The 26,360-nt window shown below is 37.1% G+C and overlaps 2 protein-coding genes across 5 annotated transcripts in view; both read right to left on the bottom strand.

Annotated features, from left to right (window-relative positions):
- Window positions 1–2,808: 2,808 nt before the first annotated feature.
- Window positions 2,809–18,592, bottom strand: epc2 (enhancer of polycomb homolog 2 (Drosophila)). Of its 3 annotated transcripts, XM_065292528.2 has the most exons (14): window positions 18,198–18,591; window positions 16,349–16,508; window positions 15,978–16,123; window positions 15,687–15,893; window positions 12,367–12,515; window positions 12,089–12,218; window positions 10,278–10,499; window positions 10,104–10,187; window positions 7,499–7,638; window positions 6,524–6,828; window positions 4,129–4,250; window positions 3,867–4,009; window positions 3,404–3,685; window positions 2,809–3,262 (listed from the first exon to the last, which is right to left on the bottom strand). In XM_065292528.2, exons 1-14 carry the CDS (start codon window positions 18,348–18,350, stop codon window positions 3,187–3,189), a joined length of 2,319 nt encoding a protein of 772 aa, XP_065148600.2. In that variant the 5' UTR covers window positions 18,351–18,591; the 3' UTR covers window positions 2,809–3,186. The 3 variants fall into 3 exon arrangements, with proteins under 3 accessions (XP_065148600.2, XP_073668036.1, XP_073668037.1); XM_073811935.1 differs by having other exon boundaries at window positions 15,687–16,123; window positions 18,198–18,592; XM_073811936.1 differs by lacking the exon at window positions 3,404–3,685 and having other exon boundaries at window positions 3,871–4,009; window positions 15,687–16,123; window positions 18,198–18,592.
- Window positions 18,593–23,132: 4,540 nt separating this feature from the next.
- The window catches only part of acvr2aa (activin A receptor type 2Aa), a 42,449-nt gene continuing 39,221 nt past the window's right edge, over window positions 23,133–26,360 (bottom strand). For both annotated transcript variants that reach the window (XM_065251602.2, XM_065251603.2), the window contains one exon: window positions 23,133–26,313. In XM_065251602.2, coding sequence (XP_065107674.1) covers window positions 26,119–26,313 — 195 coding nt within the window. In that variant the 3' untranslated portion in view covers window positions 23,133–26,118. The remainder of the gene's footprint in view (window positions 26,314–26,360) is intronic.

Raw genomic sequence — 26,360 nt, 5'->3', positions numbered from 1 at the left:
TGTATTGAATTGTGATACTGTTAACTGTTTGTAATGGCAAATTAAGCTTTTTAACTGAAACATAATGTTGCATTGCTAAAATCCATGATATCACAATTTAGGGTTTTCTTTTTAAATATATCCCTTCTATCTGGGCTGTTTTTTTTTAAATGATCTGTTACATTGAATTGAGATATAATAAAACATAAGAATGTTTTAATCAGAAAAGCTAAAACTACTAATAATGTTCTTATTTGAAATCACTATTTTTATATTCTCTATATTTTCTGATTTGTAAATGACCTGTCAATAAAAAGACCAATCTGACTCCAATGCTCTAGAAAATTTAGTTTCATGCCCCATCTGGTGGTGAAAGCCAGACTGACAATATTAAACCATAATCTATGTTTTAGTGGGGACTCGCACATGAGGAATATAACAACATGGTAAAACTAATACAGATTTATATAGGAGAGGAAGATACGAAAAAGATTTGATTGCATGTTAAAATAACAACATGCCTAAAAGTGGTTGTGTGTTTTGTTTTGCCCTGGGGAAATTTATTTTAATACAGACATATTTAAAAGTAATTCTTTGAAAATCTGTATCCTCATTTTTTCAAAATGTTATGCGTGTTTGTGGACAGTATATATATATATATATCTTCTGGTTTGATCTCTTAAAATACTTAATACACAACAAAAACACATTTGTTGTATGTTTCAGGGAATGATGTAGCACAAGTTTTTTGGTCAGCAGTGAAAAATATTGCTCATCTTCATTTCTTTTATGTACAGTACTGTGCAAAAGTCTTAGGCTACCATGCCAGAATTAGATTTGATGTTTTTGCAATGTTAGTGATCGTATATAATTGGTTCTCAGTCTCTTTATTGGAATACATCCAGAAAATACAGGCAATGTGTATGTAGTATTGAAAACAGTATAAAAATGTAAACTGATGTATCAAGTTTTTAGGGTAAACTCCCCTTTCCACTTGAAACATAGCAGGAAACTGCAGGGTCTCTTAAACCTAAATTAAATCCTATTTTTAAAGTCTTTTTACTTCATTCTGCTTAAAAACGCTCAAGATGTGTTTTGTGCCAAGAGAGGTCACACAAAACACTGACGAAGTGAAGATGCCTAAAGAAGACATTTAGTCCTGAATTTTTTTTTTTTTTTACATATTTCCTGTATTTTCCGTTTATAGCTTAAAAAATAGATTGAAAAATAAATATGGATGGATATTAAAACTTCTAAAACAAGTCTGGTGGTGGTGGCCTAAGACTTTTGCACAGTACTGTATATATATTAGGGTGGTCCTTATTTTTCAACTTTTAAAAGTTCATGCTCTCACCCCACCAATATGTTTGAATAAATAAATAAAAAATTGGGCAAATTTTTTTTCAATATGAATTTATATTTAGAGGTTGCTCAAGACCTTTGAAGTTTAACACATTCACATATTATGTGATACTTTGTGCTAGCATGTATAATTGTTTAATAATATATACTTATGGCAGCAATGGACTTATTTGACCATGCTCCATGCAATTAAAACTCCTGTTTTAGTTGTGATATGTCTTTCAAAGCAAAAAAAGCTTCATTGTGAATGAAGCACAGTAGACAATATACACTGAGACTGAAGCAACACAAGCAAGTCCGCTATATGGTTACTCAGATCAGAAGAGACTGAAATAACTGGAGCAAAGTTACCCTCCAAGAAGGAAGTTTTGTGCATGTTGTGCTTTTTTAAATGGTAGTTTTTGCAAACTATTAAATATTCAAAAGCTTTGAGCAACCTCTAAATATTGTAGGAACAATAACAAACTTTGCACAGTATGTTTTTATTGATATTCTATCACATTTAGGGGGTGAGAGTTGAAAAAAGTTTTTGACCCATTAAGGACCACCAATATATATATTTTAAGTACAAATGTTTGTGTTTTGTTATTTAGCACGTCATTTTGTTTTAAAATAAATAAAGAAGTTGTGTTAAAAGTAACACAAAGTGTGTTGTCCATAAAATAACACAGATTGTGTTTTATATTTAACACAACAGTTTTTGTTTGTTTTGCAATGGACACATCTACTGTCTGCTTTATAGCCACATTAAAATGGTCCTAATCTCACTAAGGCCAGTCCTGGATTAATCTAAACCCTGTCCGGGAACCCACCCAATTATGTCCAATTTTCTGTACTACAGATAATCTAAAAGTGTTTGGTCCAACACTACCATCAACCATTTTGATTTTAGGTACTAAAATATGGAAAAAAGACAATGAAATAAAACTTAGCATGCATGTTTGAGATATTGCTAATGAAAACTGCAATGAAATAGTCAAAACCACCACACAACGGCAGCTTCGTTTGATTTAAAGGGCGATTTGAAATGGGGAAATTTATTTGAAGACACTGAATTGAGGATGTGTTCATTTCAGCATTCATAAGCAAGATAAACTGACAGTATTTGAGACCTGTAAACTTTGAGCTTATTTCCAATACAACCTTGTAAAGCCTGGTGTTTCAAACCAACAACAGGCAACACTCACTAACAAGACAAATGAGTGTAAGTCAGTATTTATACAAGCAAAAACCAATATCAGATTAAATGTCTTCTGCTAGATTTCTCAAGGATGCTCAAGTAATTACATTCTAATGGAGCCCAGTAGTCTCCAAAATTTGCATTCTGTTCCTGGTGAGATGAGGAGAGGAAAGCAAGAAAATAAACCATAAAAAAAGATCTTCACTTTTAAAATGACAATTTCTTCATCTGTGCCGTCTCTCCCTTTATATAATAAAAAAGCACAAAGGTATGGCACACTAGCTATGTCTGCATTTTGTGGTCACAAAATTGGATTTATTTGTACGAGATACAAAAATGTAAACATTGCAAAATAAATAGTTAAAACAAGTGAGGCAGGACCTTTTTTCATGCTCATGATCCCAACATGAACTGATGCACTTGTCTTGCTTGCATTTTCAAGTGCAAAAGCATGATGACAAAAAAATCTGGAATTCAAGTAACAGAAATGACAGACTAATGATACAAATATACTATTTTACAAGGTAGTGATAATTCCCAATTTTACAAAATGTACACTTATAATATTGACAAATTTCTCTTAATATTTTGATATGCTGCTATTGGGTATAAGTCTGTGTCGAAGCACACAGTTCTCAGTTCTTAAGTCTGTGGTTTTGTGGGGGCTATGTGACCTCCATTGCCACTGTGGTCTCTGATAAGCCGTTGAGCGCCAGTCTCTCCGGTTCACGATTCTCCCCCCTGCAAAAACGAAAACACGGCTTTAGGTTACAAAGCATCATATGAATAAGTGCAAGGTTTTAAGGCAAACATGAAGAAGTGCTTAGGCCCTTTAACATCTAGTCCGATAAATGATCAAGCAAAAACTATGAAGGCTCAGACCTGGCTATGCTGTCGATGGCACTGGTGGGGTTGACTTTTGAAACCCGGTCCAGACTGCTAGCGACGCTGGCCAGCTTTAAGGCCGATGGGGCACAGGGGCGGGCGCTGTGGTGCGTGTGTGCCGGAGACACGGCACTCACGGTGCTCAGGTGACTGTGGCCGTGGGGAAGAGACTGAGGGACGGATAGCTGGGAACCGGATGTGCTCGACGTCCGTACTAAAGGACCCGAATCGCTGTTTCCTCCACTCTGTGCGGAGCGATTCAATTTGGCTTGTCTAAAGCTCCCTGCAGGATCAAATAATCAATCATACTCGCTTACATTTCAAATAACCTCTCAATGCAAAAAGCCAAAAAGTCTTTTCCCAAACAGCACAAGACTAAACTCATCAAACTGAAAATGATTCAATTCAAATGAACATGATGAGCTTCTAATGCCTTCATCCTGTTTGTATCTGGTTACACTTGCCTGCATTGGGAAGGATGCCATTCACGCTAACAATCTGGGGTCTGTTTTCGTTGTTGGAAGTGTTGACCACTGCAGAGGCAGCAAAGTGTGCACTGGCCGAGTCCAGAGTCTTAGACATGCACTCAGAAGAGACGGTTTTCTGCAAAAGAAACGTAGCAAAGAGAAAATAAAGTAGAATAAATGATAAATACGTTGGAGAATTGGAGTGAGGTTTAGCTCCATTGTTTGTGTTAAAAAATCTGCAGGTTGTGTACTTACAGGTGGGTAGCTGTTGGCTTCTGGTGCTGTTAAGTTCTGCTGGAGTTCCCGTTGCTTTAACTGTTTGTGCATCTGAACCAGCTGCTGCTGATGGGAGTTAAACTGCTCTTCTGTGATCCCACCTGCAGGTGTAAGACAGACAAAATTTAAATTAATCGAAGAACAAAAAAATGGCTGGGTAATCTGTAAACAGCACTCATTTTACACCACTAGATGGCAGCAGAAGACCTTTTAACATTTTGATATTTTAATATGAAAATACATTAAAAAATTTAAATTAAACCAACTAATGGCATATTGTGAAATTTACAGACAAAAATTCTGAAATTCTGGTATTATTTGATGGTATTATTGAGTATGGTGCAGTTCCTGATTAGGTGCCATGCCTGTCAAAGACAGATGTATGGTGTAAAAATATATGTTATGAAGTAGGGGTGCACAATTAATCGGGATCAAAATTATGGATGAAACAATAAAATAATCGGCAAAAGCCTCAATCATAGCTAGTTTTTTGTGCTCATTTCTGTGCATTTCGCCAGTAAGTTTCGGCACCGAATGTAGTCGTCAATTAGAAATTTTTAAATTGACATGTCGTTTAGCTATTTATTTTGGATTTTTTTTACCAACAACATAATAATTTGTTATTTATATTATTTAGTTTATATATTATATTATTTGGTTTTATGGTATATAGCTGCTTCACATAAAGTTATAAAACATTTCAAAACTTTAATGTAAAATCTAATCACAATTAAAATATCAAGGTGAATAATTGACAGATTATGATTTGTCATAACCTTGCAGCCCTATTATAATGTATAATATATAAAAAAAACAAAACAGCTTATTGCTTATCATTATTCTTTAATTTGTCCAATCTTCCTGTTAACTTTACCCTGTCAGCGTTTTTATTTTTTTTAAGTTGCCAGCCAGCGCCAGCATTTTTATGATTTTCAAAAGAGTTTAACTTTTCTTCTTTAAAGGAAAACATCACCGTTTTTCAATATTTTCCTAGGTTCTTACCTCAACAAATGAATACATACCTATCTTTTTCAATGCATGCACTTTTAATCTTTGTACAGCGCGTCGTGAATGTGTTAGCATTTACCCTAGCCCCATTCATTCCTATGGCTCCAAACAGGGATGAATTTAGAAGCCACCAAACACTTCCATGTTTTCCCTATTTAAAGACTGTTACACGAGTAGTTACACGAGTAAGTATGGTGGGACAAAATAAAACTTTTGTTTGGAGCCATAGGAATGAATGGGGCTAGGCTAAATGCTAACACATTCACGATGCGCTGTAAAAAGATTAAAAGTGCATGCATTGAATAAAGATAGGTGTGTATTAATTCATCTAAATTGAGGTAAAAACATAGTAAAATATTGAAAAGCGGTGGTGTTTCCCTTTAAATATATAAACACACAATATCAAATGAATGAACAGACCCTCTGCGTTTAAACCACAAAAATATTTAACCCCTTCTTAATTTGTTCTCTTTTTATCACCTCTAAATATGGGCAGATTTCTTCAAAAATATCAAATTTGTTGAGATAATTCCATTTTTGTAACTGACTTTTGTTAGAGATCAGAGGCCTGTACCATGAAGATGGATAAACAAACTCAGGGTTACAAGTTTAGTTTTAAGTTGACAAAACCAAACTAATGTGATCAGGTCTTGTTGGTACAAGCTATTTTCATGGTACCCAAAACCCAGGATTGGCACAAACTTATCCTTAACCTACCTGGCTAGCCAATTAAACCAGCTTCATGGTACAGACCCTGTTACGTGCTCGTAATGTTTTTTTCTCATCTTATTGTTTGCTGTGAGGTTTTCTGTTCTTTATTTCTATTGTTTCGGTCTCCGCTGTCTCTGCTAGGGGAATTAGGTAGTACTTGTTTATGTTTTGTTGCTTTCATTCCTTTGGAACCGCTCATTTCTTTGACTCTGTGGCTCTTAAAAATTCTACTATTCTTCTTGTATATAACTGTAAATACTGGTGTTGGTAACACTGTAAATAAATGAACCACTTTTTGAGCATTTTGATGTCAATTGTCTTATTCTCCACATTATTTCCCAGAAGCCTAAATTAAGTTGTGTTTTTAAAATTACTATGTACGGCCGTTTCATACCTCCTAACCACCAGGGGGCGTAACAGACCCCAGTTTCAGAACGAACAGAGGTTTTTAAAACCGTGGATGCTTAAGTGTTTAAACGTTGAGTAAGAGCGCCATCTAGTGTAAAACATGGATTGCTGTAAAAACTCATCATTGGCAGGGAAGGGTTTTCTCTTAATTAACGAGATGACTCATTAAATAATGGTGGGGAAGGAGTTAAAGCATTGAGTTTTACACATTGTTTGGTTTCAATCCCATTCAAAACAGAACACTCACCCGACACACTGTTAGAGAGGGGCACTGCTCCACTTTTCTCCACCTGCTGAGTCACTTTCTTCTCCTCACCCTTTGAGTTTTCCTGAACCGGTCGAGGCCGGAAAAACTTCCACCTGCTGGCCTGGATGTCACTCAAAAGCTGAGCTAGTGAGCATTGAGGACTTGTTCTGGAGAAGGTTTGAGAGTCTGTGTTTGTGCGGATGGGAAGATCAGGCAAACTAGAGTCAGACGAGGGATAAAACATGTCAGGGTCTAGGTGCCTGAGGGCCCGGTCTGTATCCGAGGACGTGCGATCCAAAACAACCCTGATGAAATAAAAGAAAAATTACTTTTATAGATGGTTGTGTGATGTATGAAGGCAGCTTCCCTTAAGTTAGTTTATAACCCTTTATAAATTACCTTATTCTTCTGAACACAAAGATATTTTGAGCAATGTTTGGAGAAACAAACCATTTTTTGGAGCACCATTGCCTTCCATAATTGTATTCCTACTATGGAAGTCAATGGTGCTCCTTTTTCCTGCTTGATTACAAATATCTTCCTTTGTGTTTAGCAAAGCAAAAACAACTTTACAGGTTTGAGTAAATGATGACAGATTTTTCATTTTTGGGTGAACTATCCCTTTAAGTGAACACAAGTGGTCACTAACCCTTTGAAAATCAGAAAGGGCCCAAATGACCAAAATTCTACCAAAATACAAAACTTATTTTCATGAAAATTGTCACAAAAAAGTTTGACACGTTATAAAAAATGTGCTTTTCATACCTTGCAACATGATTATCTGATGCAACAACATTCATACACTTTTGGTTTGAATAAGTCCATATACTTGGATACTGATAATATGTTGTACATGTTTTTAATCAGATCAAACAGGAATGCACATACATCCTCATTAGTGACTGATTCTTGACTACAGGAAAGAACATTTTACAAAAGGGCACACGAGAAGCCGTAAACAAGGGAGTGACATACCTGCCGCCTCTGCCCATCCTCCTGCTTGTCACTGTGATACAGCGTCTGGGCACAGACAAAGCGGTGAGACAGTTCCTCTGCCAAAGCTGCTCCTGATCCGTCTGCTGCCAGTGAGGGGAGCAGCTCTGCTCGGCCAGCGGCTGAAGACACAAAACAAACATTTGATCACGACAATGAAATTAGCAGCGCATGCAAAGGTGACAAATCATTTTAAGAGTCATGTATTTGAGGGTTTGGCTTATCAATGTGATCTAAGAAATCAGGCAAACGTCACAAACCAGAAAAATGGCAGAGGCATTGAGCAGTGGGCAGACGAATACAATACTATTCTGCACCACAAGGAAATTCCACATGGATAGCGTAAAGGGCAAAGTCATCAGAGACAAACTTATGGAAATGAGAGTGCTTCCTGACCATCTGCTGTACGTTGTTAAGGATTTCTCAAGCTAATGAAGAGTCTTGAACCGCATTAGATTCCCTGTGGCCAAAAGTCCATCACTTATTACACTCTCTTAAAGGAGCATTTCACCCGTAGAAACATTCATCTTTATTGAAAGTGTGTCTCATTTGTAGTCAAAATGTAACACATTTAGAATTTGGTGCCTATTTGACCGAGAAAGGGGGTGTCTGTAGTCTCACTCCCACAAGAAAGATATTGGACTTCCTTCTTTCAATGATGCAAAATGATGATTTTTACATCATTGAAAGAAGGAAGTGCAACACTGAAATTTGTATTTCTCCTGTCTCAGCAGCAACTGAGGAAATGATGCATGACCATTCAAAAACATGACTGGGGATCTAACTATACAAAGCTTTATGCAAATGGGTAAAGTGTCCCTTTAAAGGAACGGTTCATGTTATTACAGACGTTTATGACTTCCTTTCTTCAGTTGAATGCAAACAAATAACTTTATATTTACATGCCACCGTGTCTCATAAGACACAAATTAACCCAACTGAGTCATCTGGACTACTTATGATGGATGTTTGTGCTTTTCAGAGCAGTTCTATTTTGAATCCAGTTTAAGATAATGTGATGGCATTTTTATTCAAAACTATTTTTGTTGTAGCAAAGAAAGGAAGTTAAATACATCTAGAGCAGTATGAGGATGAGTAAATTCAATATATCTTTAAACAATATGGAAGCCACAACATCGCGGTATGTATTAAATAAAACACTGGCCATAAAATAAACCAGTGAAGTAATCTCTGTTAGATTGCTTACAACAGGCTATCTTAAGTCCTACAGTGGATGTCTTCCTTCAATGTTAGAGCTTTAAATTTTAGAGTTTAGAGACAAAAGTTTTACTGTGTTCACTGTATTTACAGCGGTACACAGCGTGCAAAAACACTGTCAGGAGCTGTGTCTGTCCATTTAGTTATATAAATTACATAATTGTTCAAAAGCACATCTTTTTAATCAACAAAACCACTTGCTTCACAATTCATTTTTTCCCCCTGAACTTACTGCATTGCATTTTTAAACATACAGTAGATGCATGCATATAACTAGTTTATTGCATATAAAATAAACAAAATAAAAAAATAATGTATTTAATACTGACATTTCCCTGATTCACAAAACCTAATCTAAGAGCAAATGGAAATTGGCAACAGGAGCAATTTCAAATGGTGAAATTTTTTTTTTTTTGATGCTCAAGACAGATATAATTATGAAAATATAAATGAAATCTCCACAAAAGGCTTAATAAAGAGAGATCACGTAGAGACTTGGAGTAAATATTAACTTAAAGAAAAAAATGAGGGGAGATTGTGTGCACGGATCAGAGACGTGGCAACCATGCAAGAATTCAAGGATCTTTAGTTAACATAGTATCCATTCATTTTACACATTAAGGTTAGCTAAGTGTAGTAGTTGATAAGTTCAAATCATAGCTAAATCGTAAGTAATTTGTTATTTATTTTGCTTCTTATCAGAAATAGTGGACTCTAGAGGGACTCTGTTGAAATGAATCTTTCTGGAGGTATGCTGGAAGTCAAGTTTGGGGCAATGGTGCTTTTCCATTGCATAGTACCCCACGGTTTGGGTCAGCTTACTTTTGTGAGCTTTTCCACTGGGTGCAGTACCTGATACTTTTTTTAGTACCACATCGGTCAGGGTTTCAAGCAACCTGAGCTGATACCAAAAAGTGACGCGAAAACACTGTAGATCACTGATTGGTCTGAGAGAATCGTCACTACCAGCGTCATCGCTATAATGTAAAAAATTAGCTGTACCTTAGTGCTAGCTTGCACTGTCTCGAGCAAACACTTTGTCATCTGTGCTCTGCTAGAAATTCCCAAACTCCCTTTTAGCAATGACAAACATCCACAGGTTGAGAATCAGGAACACCATAGCCATTTTTTCTAGACTTGCAGTTTGTGGCGGGACATTCACATATATGCTTAAATGCAACTTAAATGAGGCTTGGCGGACTGTGATGACCAACGCGACGGGTGTTTATACAAAAACTGCCATGTGAGACAGAGGTAGTGATAAACGCGATGTGCAAACACCTATTTGATCAATTTCATGGAAAAGCACCAAAAATCCATTTACATTTAAAAGCCATCTATATGTGGCAGGGTTAGATGGAAAACTTACAGCATGGTAACTGCAGCCAGCTTTCCGCCTGAAGGCAAAGATTCCGTCTGGATCATTCTCTTCATCCGGCTCTGATGCTGGAGACTTTAAAAGAACACAAAAAAAACCTTTAAATTACATTTTTCATTCAAAGTGTCTTAATTATGCATTGTGACAAAAGAGTTTTATACTGACCAGTGGGTAATCTTCCTCTCCCGAGCTGTGGAAGTCATATTGTTTAATATCTGCCTTGTTAATGATTGGTTGTCGCTCTAGTCGTCGCTCTGGTCGACCAGGCTGGCACATCATCTCAAGTTTGGGTCTCTTGTTATATTTCTTAATTGAGCGCACAAAGTCAAAGTGAGGATCAGCCTTGACCGCAAAGGGGTGCAGGTGCTTGGGCCCAGATTTATGTGACTGAAGGAAAAAGAAAGTAGAAATTATTTGACCTTTTATCTAATATAATGTATTTATAATAACCTATGAGCACATTTGGTTTGTTACTCCAACAAAGATCTCTAGTGTGCCACTAAAAAGATGCTTATTAGGGTTGGGTATCAAGAAAAGGTTTCATTTTAGAACCGGTAAAAAAAACGTGGAATCGATATGACGCATTTCAATTCCCTTTAACGATTCCTAGCTTTTTCAGTCATTCTCGCATGGCGAACAGCAATGAGCGTTTAACAGTTGTATCTATCTGCCAAGACCTGCGACAAACTGTTTCTTATTACACACATGCACAGTACATTACACACTTTGTGAAAAAGACTGTAGTTTTGCCAAATGCAATACATGTAGCAAGGATATTTCGTGTAAGGGAGTCAATACCTCTAATATGATGAAACATTTACTTTAACGCAGCGTTAATCTGAAGGAATGTACCGTGTTTAAATCTCCCAGCTGCGAGTCCTCCTACAGCGCAATAGATACAGATGGATCTCGCACTGAGGTGCAAATCACAGATTTATCTTCGAATTAAAACTGCATATTTCTGGATAGACGGAATTTACTCTTTTGTAAAGACAAGTTTATTTAAAATTATATCAATTTGCAGGGCTCTCAAGTGTGGACTATCCTCTCTATCGAAGTTATCACGTTGCTGTGCAGGTGGTCACAAAAACTTAACATTTGTACATGTTTTAAAACTGCGGTGCTTGAATACAAGTGGTTTTAAATCATTGAAACACAAACAACACAGTTCTATGCCATGCTGTTTCTGTGCTCATTAAGCTTGTGAGCATTTTTGACGCTTTATTGGCCTTAAATAAACATTTGCTTCAAAATTCCCCACTTAAGTATCCTCATAAACACAACCATTTATGGCATGAAAGTTTTTAACAACATAAAAAACTCCACATTTCGTTATCATGATATAAAATAAATCCTAGCGTGATATAAAATTTTGGTCATATCGGCCACCCCAATTGATGAATATCAGTCATGTGACCTTTAACGTCATTCCAGTTGCCTGCTGGCATCTTGAGTACCTATTGAGTATCAGTAGGCTACTGACAAGCATTGGCTAGCTTGCTACGATTTACAGATTTCTTATCTTTTACTGTCTAGGATTTTTATGGGACCGGGAAATGGCTACGAAAGACAACATTTCGCAACTAGTCTGTCATGAAAAGAAATGCTACTTAAAAAAATATCTTGGTTAAGGTGTGATGCCTACTCGTTCCCTGATGCGTTCTTCCAGCCGCTGTCCGCTGCTACCAAACTACCACAACACTAAGAAGGCACGACACAAGATGAAACTTTGCTCGAAGTATCACCTGGATCTCTACACATGAACGCGAGCATTGAGAACATTGTTTGTGTACACAGAGTTTACTAAAAAGAAGGTTTTGAACAACTGACTTTGGCTGTTCTAAATGGATCAAGAAAAAAACTAGGATTGGACCAGTATCGGGCAACACTCGAAATCGGATTATAAAAGGAAAAAGTGGTACAAACCCACCCCTAGTTTTTATATTCCTTCTTTCCCACCTGCTGTGACTCTTTACCTTAATTTTGTTCTCTGTTTTATGCCGGCTGCCATTGGGTAGAGTAATTGTTGCGGCATAAATAGTTTTCTCTGCCAGGGGTGCAGTGACTTCATTTAGGATCTCCCCTGAGTAGTCTCCAATCTGATACCTGAATACACAAAGCACATATAGCCCAGTTAGTAACACAGGTATCAGAGTTTGATAAACACTCTTGTAGACTCTTGTAGGTGCATGTGGTGAGGGTGTTGTGTAAGCATAGTGAGAGTAAGGGAAGGCGTGTTTTTATGTATACACACCTTTTCTCAACCACCTCCAGCGTCAGATGCAGCAGCTCTCGTTTACTCTTTTCTCTTTTCTTGATCATCTCCAGGATGCTCATTGTTCGGCTGAACTCTCTCCTCAGTTTCAGCATCTTCTCGTATGATGCCTCGTCATTCTTGCGATTCTAGGGAAAGACAGACATGGTTTCAGTCAAGTGTTAATTCTACATTTAACTCGCACTTTTATTGAAGTGAAAATGTGATCGATCTTTCTACAGGATGCTGCTTTTAAAAAACAAACATTCTTTGATTGACATTAGTTAATCACTTGTTCTACAACAAACACGTGATGATTAAAGTGTGTTTTACACAGAACGCAGCAAGCGGTGGAATTGCTGTGCGGCTGCGGCTTTTCTCATAAAGTGAAAGCTGTCTGCGCAGTCTAGGCGGCTGGCGTTGCGGTGGCAAAGCAGACATTGCCATGGTTGCAGTCAGCAAGGTCATATTTGAAGAGTTTGGTTCCAAAAAGTGATAAACGCCATTTTAAACTAAATTAGTTACCGCCAAAATCAGTATTGTATCAGGTCAGTATTAAAAAGTAAATTCTTAATTGTACGCAAAATCCAATATCAGCCGTATTATTGTGTCATCTTTTCTCCATTTTTTTCCCAAAACTCAATAAACGCGACTCCTCCTTTTCTGCAGAATGCAAAAAATCCGCTCAACAAATCACAGCGCCCCATTACACGCATTGTAAACAACAATGACGGCACTTTGAATAAACATGGAATCCTATTTTTTCCTCATCTACTTTGTACTTCGTGATGAACAAACAAACAAAAACAAAACACTTTGATGGCATTGCTAAACCTGTGGTGGTTTTCTGTGGCGAGGAAGCAACGTAGGCATCAAAATTTAATAATTTAGAAAAATGTCGTCTGTTGCTTGTTCTCCCGACTGCATCAAGCTTCTGTGTCATGCTAACACATTGACCCCAGGGGATTTTATGAAAACCTCTCCATTATGTTACTAAAAGTCAACGAAAATCGAGCAGACCCAAAACATTTTAAAGCTGATCGCTGTCAAAAAAAGTTCAGCGATGACGTCCCAAAGATGACAGCAGCAATGACAGTGTTATTAATATGACAAAGTAAGTGTTTTGAATAATGTCATTAATGTTTATTTTTATAAATCAGTGTATACCACTAGTCAACAAAATGAATATAACATGGCAAAGATGAATGCACATTTATATATTCATTCAATATATTTATTGCCTTTTGAGAAAAAAAACTTGTAATGGATTTATTGCATTTTTATCAGTTTTTATAATAAATCTTTGAAAAACTAATTATGGATTAGAATTTTTAATGTTATTATAACCTAAATATGCTATGTGAAAGTTTGTAACAGAAAATAGTGGTTTTCATCTTGTCACATTCTTGGTATAGAAAACACATTTTTTACCGAAATTAGTCAAACTGGATTTATTGGGTTTTGGAACAAAACTCTTCATTTGTATTTACTGACACAAAAATTCTGTGTTTGTGTCATTTTCTTATAATTTGTTCAATGATTTGCCTAAAGCATCACCTTTTACGTTGCACGCTCCTGATTTCTTGTTAATATTTCGGTTTGAAATTTTTGATGTCTCATATAGCTCTGGGAATTAAATTACATTACAAAAAATTTTCAACTCAATCTTTTCAACACTCCACTTTGACCTCAGTAAAAAGATTGGTTGTTAATAATCTGTTCAATGATTGGTAAAAAGCCTATGCGGCTGCAAAAAGATAAAAATTTTATCTGAAGCGTCGTCTGCCATGAAGAGCTGTGGTGGTAAAAGCGGAAGGATTTTGGGTGTATGAGCACTGCGTGCAGACCGTGCTTTCCACATACTGAAAATGAACTAGACACTAGGGCTGCCTAATGATTAGTCACGACTATTCGTTTGCAGAATAAAAGTTTTGTTTACATAATGATTATACACAGTACATCAACAAATATTATGTAATTTAAATGAAAAAAATTATTGATATAATAAATATTTATATTTGATACAAATGATACGTAAATATACAAATGTTTATACACATGAACATTTTTCTTAAATATATACATGCATGTGTGTGCATTTATATATACATAATTATTATACACATTACATACACATTTAATATGTAAACAAAAACTTTTATTTTGGTTAGGCAGCTCTACTAGACACTCGTGGCTGTAGTGTACCATCTGAAAGGCACATAACAGACATTTTGATTTGGATTTAACCCTGACTACTGAAAATTCAACATTGCTGTACTGAACTGGTCGGGATGTCTTGCAATGTTTTGCAAGACATTTTTATATAAACACTGCCAAGAAACAACATTGCTTGGATGCACTTGAAGAATCAGAGTTGATTACATTTTGATTACATTTTGGAACGTTCAGAGGTCCTCTGCTGTTGTTTGCACATAAACCTCCACAAAACAGTGTTTTCCATACATTCATTTGTGGAGGCCCACCACAAAATCAAAATTTACCAGCACAAATGCATGTTTGCACAGCACATTTTTCACTACATCTCTCTTACATAACAGGTTTTGTACACATACACCTATGGTATCAGTCACTGGGCACAGCTAAAGTGGTGCATGCAGTGAAAATGAAAACATTGCAGTCGCATGCGCTGATTGGCATCGGTGGTACGCACTGCTTTTTTGTAACTTCATGGCTCAGCATCCAAAAACAAACTAACTGACTGCATGTTATGCCTCGTTCCAGGCAACCTGTAAGTAACCTGTGTTTTTCCAACCCGTGAAAGTTCCCTGGAACGGCAGTCAAACCCGTGAACTCATACTAGATTGATGTACTTCAGGTTCCGAGTCGTGGTTTTGAAGTTGTGATTTACAGGCTCAAAAACCTGCCTGGAACGCAGCATTAGTTACCCATTATTCGCCGAAAGATGACAAGTTTGCACCCCTAATGAGCACTGCATGTCTCCTACTAAAAATGAACTAGACACTCGCAGCTGCCGTATCCCATCTGAAAGGCCCATAACAGACATGTTGATTTAAATTTGACCCGGGCTACTGAAAATTCAACATTGCTGTTCTGGGCTGGGTGAATAATGGGTAACTAATGCTGCGTTTCCAGGCAGGTTTTTGATGCAAATTATTAATACTTATAATGTTGATATCATTATTGGGTGATATTATTAATATGATTTATTTGATGCAAAATTATTTTATGCAAAATTATTAATACCTCTTTATAACTTTATAAATCATGGACAAAAACTTGTGTTGACACTCCAAGCAATGCTTATAGGGATGGGCATTATAAAAAAAACACAAGCTCACCTTTCTCGTCTGCATCTTCTCCGTTCGACGCCTGAAGGCCACATAAGCATCGTTGTTGGTGGAGCCGTCTCTCTTTTCCTGCTTGATCTGCGGAATGAGCGACGGCCCCCGACAGTTCTTCCTTTTTCTTACCCAGTAGTCATACACTGACTTTAACAGGTAGTCATCTTCATTTAATAGCAGCTTGGCCTCCTGAAGAGTGACCAACTGCAAAATTATAAACGGAGTTAGAATAATGCGAGTAAATGCTTTTACTAAATTTTGGATGAAATACCATAAAATGGTTATTACCTGGTTGGTGCTGGCTTTCTCTAACCGGTCCATCATGATCTCAAACTGCATAGGTTTGAGCTCCATTTTGCGGTTGAGTCTGTTCAATAAAGTCTCGTCCTCTGAGTCCATGTCATAGTCGGGTAGCTCGTAATCCAGACCGAGAGCTGGTGAAAAATAACAGACACGGGTTAGTGTGAGATTCACAAAAACATAATTGTAGTTGAAGCAGTTAAGCATCTTACAGCATATAAAATAAATATCCAAAAGGGAAATTTAGCCAAAAATGAAAATGTAGTCATTATTTCAATAAAGCACCCACACAAAACATATACATATGAAAACACACTAAGGTCTGGGACTGCTCTGCTATGTAAACCATAAGTACTTACGCTGGATGTGAATGAGCTGTTTTGGGATGCGAAAATCTCCTTTATAAAGGCGATCGTAATACGTGATGTTACTCTCGGCCTCGGGCACAGGGATAAACAGGCTCTCCTTTTTATCCCTAAACACCTGTTGGGCAGAGATGGCCCTCTGGAGATGATGTTCCTGAAACAGTGTGAAAGACAAACTAGATGAGTATAAACCCAATTCTTTATTGGGTGTAACAAGTGAAGCCAGCTAGTTTAGAAACTGATGCAGGTGGACACAAAAACCTCACAAACTTCCAGGAATGGAAACAGGACTTAGGCAAGTATGACTTTAATGCAGCTGAGAGCAGCAATGTGATGAAACTTTCTGCAATGGTGCACACACATCTCGAAAGCATACCAATGAATACCAAGCTGCAGTAAATTATCTTTAGTTTAATAAGATGGTTAATGTGGACTGTTCAATAAGAGAAAGGTGAGCAGTTCGTTACTAGTAGGGAGATGAAAAGAGCAAATTTAATCTGCTGCAGATTTAATGTGTTATGTGCAGCATACACATTTTTCTTCAATGGCAACACATAAGTGCCTTAATGACAGGAGCGTTCCAAATTGAAAAAAGGGAAATACTGTAAAATAATTTCAGCCAATGTCAAACTTCTGGTTATAACAACTAGTTATTATACCTTATGCTAGTATACTTCTATTACAAGAGAAACCTGTTTAACTAATAAACAAATAACAATATCAAACTGGAGAAATAAAATAATGCTATATTACAAGTTGTTCATGTGTAGCATAAGATGACAATATGAGGTCAATGTTGACTAGGCATGGGCCGGTATAAGATTCTGGCGGTATGATAACCTTTAGCAAAAATACCACGGTTTCACGGTGTTACGGTTTTGCCATTGCAACACTAAAATGTGTTATTTTTTAAATGCCAGGTAAAAATAAAGCCTTTAAATTATAATATGCTTTCAAAAAATATATAATATTTTTGTAATGTATATTAAATGTAAACATCAAATCAATCACATGACTTAATGATTTAATGAATTTTGTATAAACACAGCTCATACCTTGGAGACGGTATCACAGAATATTTCAGTGGTTTTGAAACCTTGACTGTTTAAAACCTCGGTATACCTTGAAGCCGGTAATCGGCCCATGCCTAATGTTGACAATATCAGTTAAAATATGGCAGCATTATATGAGGAGATGTTGACAACTTGAATAAATGACTTTACAAAACAACTTTGGGGCAGTGTCATGATTTATGATAATAATACCACTGTAATTTTAATATTACTTGTTACTAAATGATGATCATTATCATGTACAATGGAGCTTATATGGTCCTGAATGCTAAGAATACTTTGGTATTATCATGGTACATTTTTCATGAACCAATGGAGTACCGCTAGACTTGTTAGTATAGTAGCTTTAAATTAAGACAACTGACGTATGTGCAACTACAGTGCACAAACTAAACATCACAACCTTTAATGAATTAACAGAGATTCAAGCGTAGCGAAACCATGCCGTTCAGCTCATGCACTCCGAACGTAACATAATGGTAATCTCAAACGCATCTGCGCACAAACTCTGACGTCAATGCACACCCACCACCGGCAAAAATCTCACGGAAAGAACTTTCTCTACGCCACCAGTGTAAAACATACCCTACAACCACGCAACTTCCGTACATCCTCTACGTAACCTAGACCCGCTCAGCGCCAATCACGGTTCCCTCGTAGGCGGAGAACATGACTACGCAAGAAACCTTGCGTAAACGGAACGTGAATACCAACACACTCCTATGCACCTGAACCCCGTGAAAAACACGCATTTTAAATCGTTTACATACCGTCTCCTCTTCCTTTTCCATCCCGGTTGGCATTTGTGGCACCGCTCGGTTGATAGACACGCAGTCGGTGAGATCCGGGAGGTCTTTGTTACGGTAAATCGGCAGCGGTTTGGCGGCGTCTAGCGCTCGCGCGCGGAACGAGAGTTTACTCATTGTTTTCAGCGATCACAAATACACGAAACACGGATCATTCGGTATAAATACACACACGAGCCGACGGTTATCTCCGCGGCCGCGTTCACTGACGTCCCTTCGACCGAAATCCGCCGGTTAGAGGCATCTCTGAGCGAGTTGTGGGGCTTTTTCACTGGCTTTTTTTTCTCGTCTGGTGTGAAAACATGGCGGACATGATCCCGACAGCCCGCGCGACACTGCCAAAGAGCGTGAGCGGGAGCGCGCGTGTGTCGCGGCGCGCGCAACTCATACAACATACGTGCACGCGATATTACGACACACACGAGCGCTAGTGAATACCCTTGTGCTTCGGGGGAGATGTGTCATCTTTAAAATGTTCAATTTTAAATGATAACTAATTTACATGTTCCATAAAGGCATATGGCCTAAAAGTTTATACAGGTCAATAACTAAGCCATGCAAAGTAGTACTTGTAGCCTAAATTTTAGTATTCCGTAGTAGCCTATTTTAATTACTACACAATGCATAGCCTACTATAGGCTAATTCTGTAGTAGCCTATTCACTGTAGTGAATTAATAAACTGTAAATACTGTAGTATAGTCTAATATTCACTGTCTTAAGGTACAAAAACAATAACAAGAATAATATTTAGAAATTATGGTATGCTACAGCGTGGGAAAATATAAATAAGTTAAAACACTAGTGAAAATGGTCATGTATGAAACATATGCCTAGTCCAGGACTCATGGGACATTAAAAGGGGGCTAATTTAATCTAAACACAAATGATTTTACAGTCCGTGCTCTTTTAGCTAATTGGCATTGTGTGTTAGCAGAGGTCAAAGGTTCGATCCCACAGTACACGTACTTATGCAAATGTATACCTTGAATGCACTGTAAGTCACTTTGGATAAGGGCGTCTGTCAAATGCATACATTTAAAATGCAACCCACCTTTTTAAGTTATCAGCTTTGAACAATATTCAAACATATGTTGTTCCGTTGTTTAAGATTCTTCACTATTCATGAGACTTCATCTGTTAATACTTGTAGCCTACTTTTGGTTAAATGCAGAAAAATCACAAAGACATCCCAAGACTTGTCAATTGTCGAGTTGAATTGGTGTTAAACTGATAAGGATGAAAGGAAAGTGCAAGTCGGTGACAAATGGCCTCATACTTCAAAGATTGTTGTTCCAGTATCACATATGGCTTCAAACCATCTATCCTCTGTTGAAAGATACCTTGATAAATACATCCTATTACTTAAATATCAACAGATACATTAATGTTTTCTGTGCCATAATAACATCCATCTGAAGTGCACTGGAACATTGTGTTGGTTGAAGATACTGCATAATTTTTCTGGTACTCCAATTGTATAGAGTGAGATGTTTAATTTGTTTTGTGGTCCTTTGCTGGTTTCTGTTGGACATTTTGATAGTTTTAATAAGGGCCCTGTCTTGGTATATGCAGACTTTGTTTTTCGTTTACTTTCATCACAGATGTGCAAAGTCTTTTTTTTGTGTGACTTCTCCAACTTCCATACTAAAGAAAGGTTTGCTCCATGTGGAGTGTGGCTGGATTTTGGTGAGTTAACATAAACAAAAGCCCAGTGCCATCAGATAAGGCTGCTACAACTGCCAGACACCTCTTACAGGGCAGTTAGAATGACCTCAGTACCAATCCTCTTTCCAGAAACAATGGCATTATTGTCAGAGTCTGTTTACCTTAGTTACTTTTAATAATGCAAAACTGAATTTCAAATGTTTAACAAATAAATCTTAAATAATAGTATTGTTTAATGAGAAATAAGGTCATCACCTTAATAGAAGCGGAAAACATTTTCCCCTAAGTTCAACGCAGTCACAAATTTGACCACTCTAAAAAATAATTCAGGGGATCTGTTGCCACTATTTAATTTAATGCATTGGTTCAAGTAAAAATTCCAAATAATTGATTTATTGAAAGATTTAAAGTTGCAAACGTTTTTTCATTGAGTTTTCTAGACATGATAATGTTGATAGTTACATCAAGTTAATTTTGTTTGTAACTTCAAATTAGTTTTCTGTGTTAGTTTGTTTAAAACATTATTTACTCAAAGCATTTAGCTTGATAACTTCAGGTTCCCAACATGCTTTGGATGGGACTTGATAGTGAGAGTAAAATTATAGTGTTAAGAAGATAAAACATGAGAAGACATCCAGTTTAATGATTATTGTTCTGTACTTTTGGTATTTAAAAGATTTTCTGTTATGTTGTTGATTTACAATTGTGCTGAAGAATAGAGCATTTGCTCAAGTTGAGAACAGACTCACCGAGCATTATCTTGCTGTTTTAATCAGATGGCATTTTGATAAAAATGCTAAAACTTGTTGTTTTCTGCAACCTGACAAGTGTTGTTAAATAAAAAAGTTCGAATCATTTTAGTAGTTTTGTGTAAATCAGTGTCCACGATTGAATTAAATTTAAAATACAAAAAAAAACAAGTTAATACAACTAAATTTTTATGAGTATTCAATGCAATTTTTTAAAGTACATCCAACTTATTATAGTTTGTTGGCAGGAATTAATTTCGGAAGTAGTTGTCTTAACTCAATTTTTTTGGTTGAGTCCAAGCAATATTTTTTATTCTTTGCACTTTAGTTTCCATAATTTTATCCAGTACTGTTTTAATATAATTTGTATTGTTATTATTTGTTTATCTTATATTAATATTAAAATTATAATAATTAAAAAATGATTTTGTTATGCCTGTCTTCCTTATATTGATGATACAGTTAAAGCCTCTAAAAGTTAGACAGAATCTCACAGAATCCTTAAGATAACTTAGATAACAAACTACCTCCAATTTACATATTTTCTTATTTGTTAAAGAATTCATTTGGATCGATATCATACAGTTAAGGTGAAACTGAAATTCTTTAAGTGAAATCCTTTTAGCTGGCATCCCAATGTAAAGGAGGGTGAGGGGTCACCTGACACACACACACACACACACACACACACACACACACACACACACACGCACTCCAGGTGAAGGTGACCAAAACTTACCACACTTCCAGTGTAGTATACACAATTAGTGCCCCATGTGAAGATAACTAAATTATTTATTAGAACAAGATATTTTTTGTTGTTGTTGAAATTTTATAGCTATGTCTGAAATACCTCAAATCTACACGCTTTTGAAAGACTCGTTAATCCAAACTGATTTACGGTGCATTCAAGGTACCATTTTATCTGTTTGTCCTGGGAAACAAACACATGACCTCTGAGTTTTCTCTTTACCTTATACCAGGTGAGCTGACAAAACTTACCAATGTTTCTGATATTGTGTTGAATCTCCATAATGTTTAAGACATGTAAACAAAGACCAAAAGCCAAGATGTAGTAAAAAATAGACCTATTGCGGATGGTCCTTAAGAAGGTCAAAATCCACAAGTACATCATTTAAAACCTCCGCTTGCCTTCTCTGGAGATTACAGTTTGACAGGTGACAAATAAACCCTGTGTGCTGCATGCATATACATTGGTGCAGTGATTTCTGTGTTGGATTGATACCAAATGATTCTAGAGACAGGTTTTACTCAAATGGACAGGACACAAAATCAGTTAAAATTCAAACACCCAACACCACACTAAAATGTGTACAAAACTTGTTGCTAATGTACAAAGATGAGATGCTTACATACTTAATTTATTTTTTCCTCTATAACAGCTGGTCCGGATGAAAAACTTAAATATTAGCATAAATGTAATGCCTAGATGCAAATGTAAGGTATTTTAGCATAAAACTCAAATTATCAGATAAAATTGAACAAAAAGTCCTGCTTTTCAGTGATTCATAGCTCAATACTAAAAGCTAAATTTCTTGCATATAAAAAATGAAAGCCCTTGAAAATGTTTTGCAGTTCTTATTCTTAAAGCAGTCAAAAAGAAAACCTCTTGAATCCCTTTCCGAGACACCGGCCTTGCAGAAAAACAGCATATACCAGCCGGTTTGCAGGTTCAAGCAGGTCTATATGCAACAGCTGTCCCCAAGGTTTCTTCAGATTATAATAACTATATAATATCTTACTTTCAATATACATGCCGTTAGGAGTTTCTTTATTCTGTTAAACACAAAATATGATATCTTGAAATAAGATTGTAAGCACACAGTTGATGGTACCCATTGACTTCCATAGGAAAACAAATACAATTGAAGTCAATATAGATACTGTGTGCTTACCATCATTTATTAAAATATCTTCCTTTGTGTTTAACAGAAGAAAGAAAGTCATAGAAGTTTAAAACAACACAAGGGTGAGGAGACTATGACATAATTTTCATTTTTGGGTGAAATGTGCCTTTCAGTATAACCTTAAAAAATTAATGAAAATATACAGAATAAGGTTCAAAGCTGACATCTAGTGGTGTGTTTAAGCAAAACTGTTGCGAACCAAATAGCAGTATCTGCCAGACTGAAAAGTGCTGTATTTACCTAAAATTTGGAAAAACAAAAAGTTGGTGACACTACAATAAAAAAATTATTTACACTTTTACATTTGGTTCAATAATACTAAAGGTCCACACCACAGATTCCCCTACATTACCAATCCATCAAGATTGCTGAATTAGGACTTTCTTAATCATTGTACAAAAATGACTGGACACTGGGTGAACCTTTTAAAATCCAATAAAAACAGAATTTAAGGAACATGCATATAAGTGTAGAGATGTCTTAAATAAGACTGTCCATGGACAGACGCACTTACAAATATATGTTAACCGAGTAATTGAGACCCACAGCACACATCTGAGAGCAGTCACTATACTTTATTTGAAGGGAGTAGTAGCATAAAATTTCATCTGTACATTATGTAACAATTACGTCCGATCAGGCCCTGAATGCATTAAATACTCAAGAGACTGGACAAAACTGGCATGTCCAGCACAACCATAATACAGCTGCTGCTCGCGCCAAAACGCAGAGTCTGGGTAGAGACATTCACTCATTGCTGTAATAGAAAAGCAGTGCTGCTGTCATCGAAGACCCAAAAGTGTCTGAGAGAAAAGAAGCTGGTTGAATCGCAGAAGCAATACTTGCATCGTCGCACCATGTTGTCTGTCGTGCTACACCGTTTGTTCAATCTTCTGAACGCTGTGAGTGAAAGTCAGAGGTAAAGGACTTTTTGTTTAGTGTTTTATAAATAGTGAAAGCATCACGTCTCATTTATCCAGAACAGAAAATAAAAGTTGGGCCATGACATAAATTAATAAAACTAAAATACAGTTGTACAAAATAAACATTAAAATATTTGTTTAATAATAATAATAATAATAATATCAATAAAGTATTTTTCTTTAAGACAATAAAAAAAAACTCATGCTCTTTTCACAATCTAAAACAACATTCATATGTACAATATGGTGCATTTGCAATAGAGTCTTTTGCTGAACGGGGGCTTATAAGTTTGGCTGCTCATCCGAGGGGAGATTGTTCCAACACACTTCCTTTAAATCGGATTGACTAAGAACTAATAACAAAAACAGACTAAAACAACTGATGGGAAAAGAACAGCACCTGGATAAAACACTCTACAGGCAGCAGCAATCGCTCAAGCTTAGTGAATCTTCTGTAGTGTTTATTATAGTCAGTAAGTACAACTCAAAGAACCTGAACGTGAAGATACGCTCTCAGACCAGGATGTTTAAGAGCACGTGATCAATCTTAACCCCATCTGCAAATAAACCACAACTCTACGTAGTTTGTTTAACCAAGTCGACGCGGTACAGGTTGGTTATGTTTCACAAAAACGCAAGGAGGCTCTCTCGCTCTTGCAACATGGCACATGCCCTTTACAATCCTGACGGTCTTTGCACCAGGGGCGGTACCACCGCAGCAGTCAGATGAAGTATGAGCTGGCTGAAAATGCTACAGTAAAGAGTTTTCATTGAAAGAGTTTGATTGCATACGGTTGTATGGACCTGAACGCTGTCGGATGCATTACATGCATGCGGTATCATGAACGCACAACCAAAATGAGCCACTGAATCCTGTTTAAGTCTTCAAATTTTCCACAATAACAGCTACTCCTGTTATTCCTGCAGCCGGCATTAAAACAAACGATTTACTGGATACCGACCGACCTCACTTTCTGATCAAAACGACTGAATCTAAAAAAACGAATCGCATTTATGTGCGGCATGAACAAAGCCCAGAAGCAGCAAAAGAGAAGCGGTTTATTAGAAAGACTCACTGCATGTGTCCGGTCCCCATAACAGCGTATTTTTAATATAATACTCTCAGACAACTGGGCGCCATAACATATGCATAGCAGTGTCACAAGCCTGACATTGACCTAAGTTCATGATCTACACGTTTATGGTCTTTAAGCGATCTGCTAGGCGCTCGTATATGACCACACCGGAAGTGGCCTTTGAGCTGTGAAACAGTCCCTGCTTATGATGTTATTGCACGTAATATGACCGCACTAATAAGGTGTTACCGTATATCAAGGGCCCTTGCATACATAATACAACAAGGATCACCAGAATGGCACCGGAGGGCTCAAAGCAAAGGGAAATGCTTCCTGAGACATACTGAGATATAGTGATCGCCTGGCGCTGATCTGAAACGGTTTAGTGAAACCATGTTGGGCTTTATGAGGAAGCTGGGGCTCGAAGATATCTTGCGTGAAAAAAGGAGACAGCGATCGTAGATCAGGACCGGATGATTCCACGAGGAAAAAGAAATAAAAACAAAGAGTAACTCAAATAAAGGGGATTTTATGACGAGATTTCATGCATGTGATAAGGTTAAAAAAAGTAAACAGTTAAAGGAAAAGAAAACACAAGGCATGCACATACGTCAATGCTGTGAGGACACTGCAAAATGATACTGATAAGTGCTTCTGTATTATTTTCACAAAATTCATATTTTCAGGGATTTTTTTCTTCTCATCAGGTCTCGTTGAAACTGATTCAAACAAACGGTCGCAATGCTGAAACAAAATATCAACTTATGAACAGCAGGGCAACGCAAGAAGAACTCAAAGAAGGCAGAACACTGGTTGATGAATGGCCATCGGTTCTTGGCATAATCTGTCATATAAAAATGTTTTTACGGTATTGAAAAAGCTTTCGTGCCAAACGGAGGTCATCGAAAAGCCTCGTTTTATATCATATAGTGTTACAAAACAAACTTATTATTAGGATGAGAAACTGAGGTATACCTTGTCAAGAGGTTGGTGGTTATCAGACAGAAACTCTGAGAAGCTTTCAGAGGAAACACGTGTTGATTTGGGTTTATCATCACCCTTTCTGTTGATATCTGTACAGCAGCGTCACACTACACATTCAAGAAGCTGTTTCTTATTGGCGTTACAATAGTCATTCATACAAACACATCAAAAATGTGTCTTTTTTGTCTTTGTTTTTACAAGGACTTTGCCCCGCTGAAAAGTCGTGGAGTCCGATTTCATCCTTTCAAGTTTATTCTCCAGGCAGACGAACAAACAAACGGTTTCGTTCATAATGCGAGGGTCCTCGTGTCAGAAATATAATCCGTCCGTCTTCACCGGAGTGCTCTATCGATGTAGTTTTTATTTACACACACACACATACACTAACACAGCTGGCTCCAAGCAAATCTGTGTTGAACCCGGATTCGACGCAGAATTCATCGCCGCTCCGGCTGTAAGTAAAGGAATCACCCAGCATGTCTGAAGCTAGCATGTCAAAAATCCCAGACGTGTCTTTTCTGTTCGGTCAGCTTGCAATTCACATGCTGAATTCCTCTAGTCATAGACTGGATTCCTTAGGGGGATAGTCCACGTTGGTCACCATGGTTACGACGGTGACTATTTCTTCCGGAGCTGAGACGCTGGTCTGCCGCTGCATCTGGACCACACGCTCCTCGACGCAACCTGCCGAGAGACGCGCCTCCGCCTCGTGGTCCCAACACTCCTCTATGGTCTCGCACAGCATGGCCAGACCCTGAGAGATAAATAAATATGTTTTATAACTAGCGTAACATTCAAATT

Source organism: Paramisgurnus dabryanus, chromosome 15, assembly GCF_030506205.2.
Source record: "Paramisgurnus dabryanus chromosome 15, PD_genome_1.1, whole genome shotgun sequence".
Classification (NCBI taxonomy): Eukaryota; Metazoa; Chordata; class Actinopteri; order Cypriniformes; family Cobitidae; genus Paramisgurnus; species Paramisgurnus dabryanus.
The sequence above is the reverse complement of the archived record's forward strand: the minus strand, read 5'-3'. Positions and strand labels throughout refer to the sequence as shown.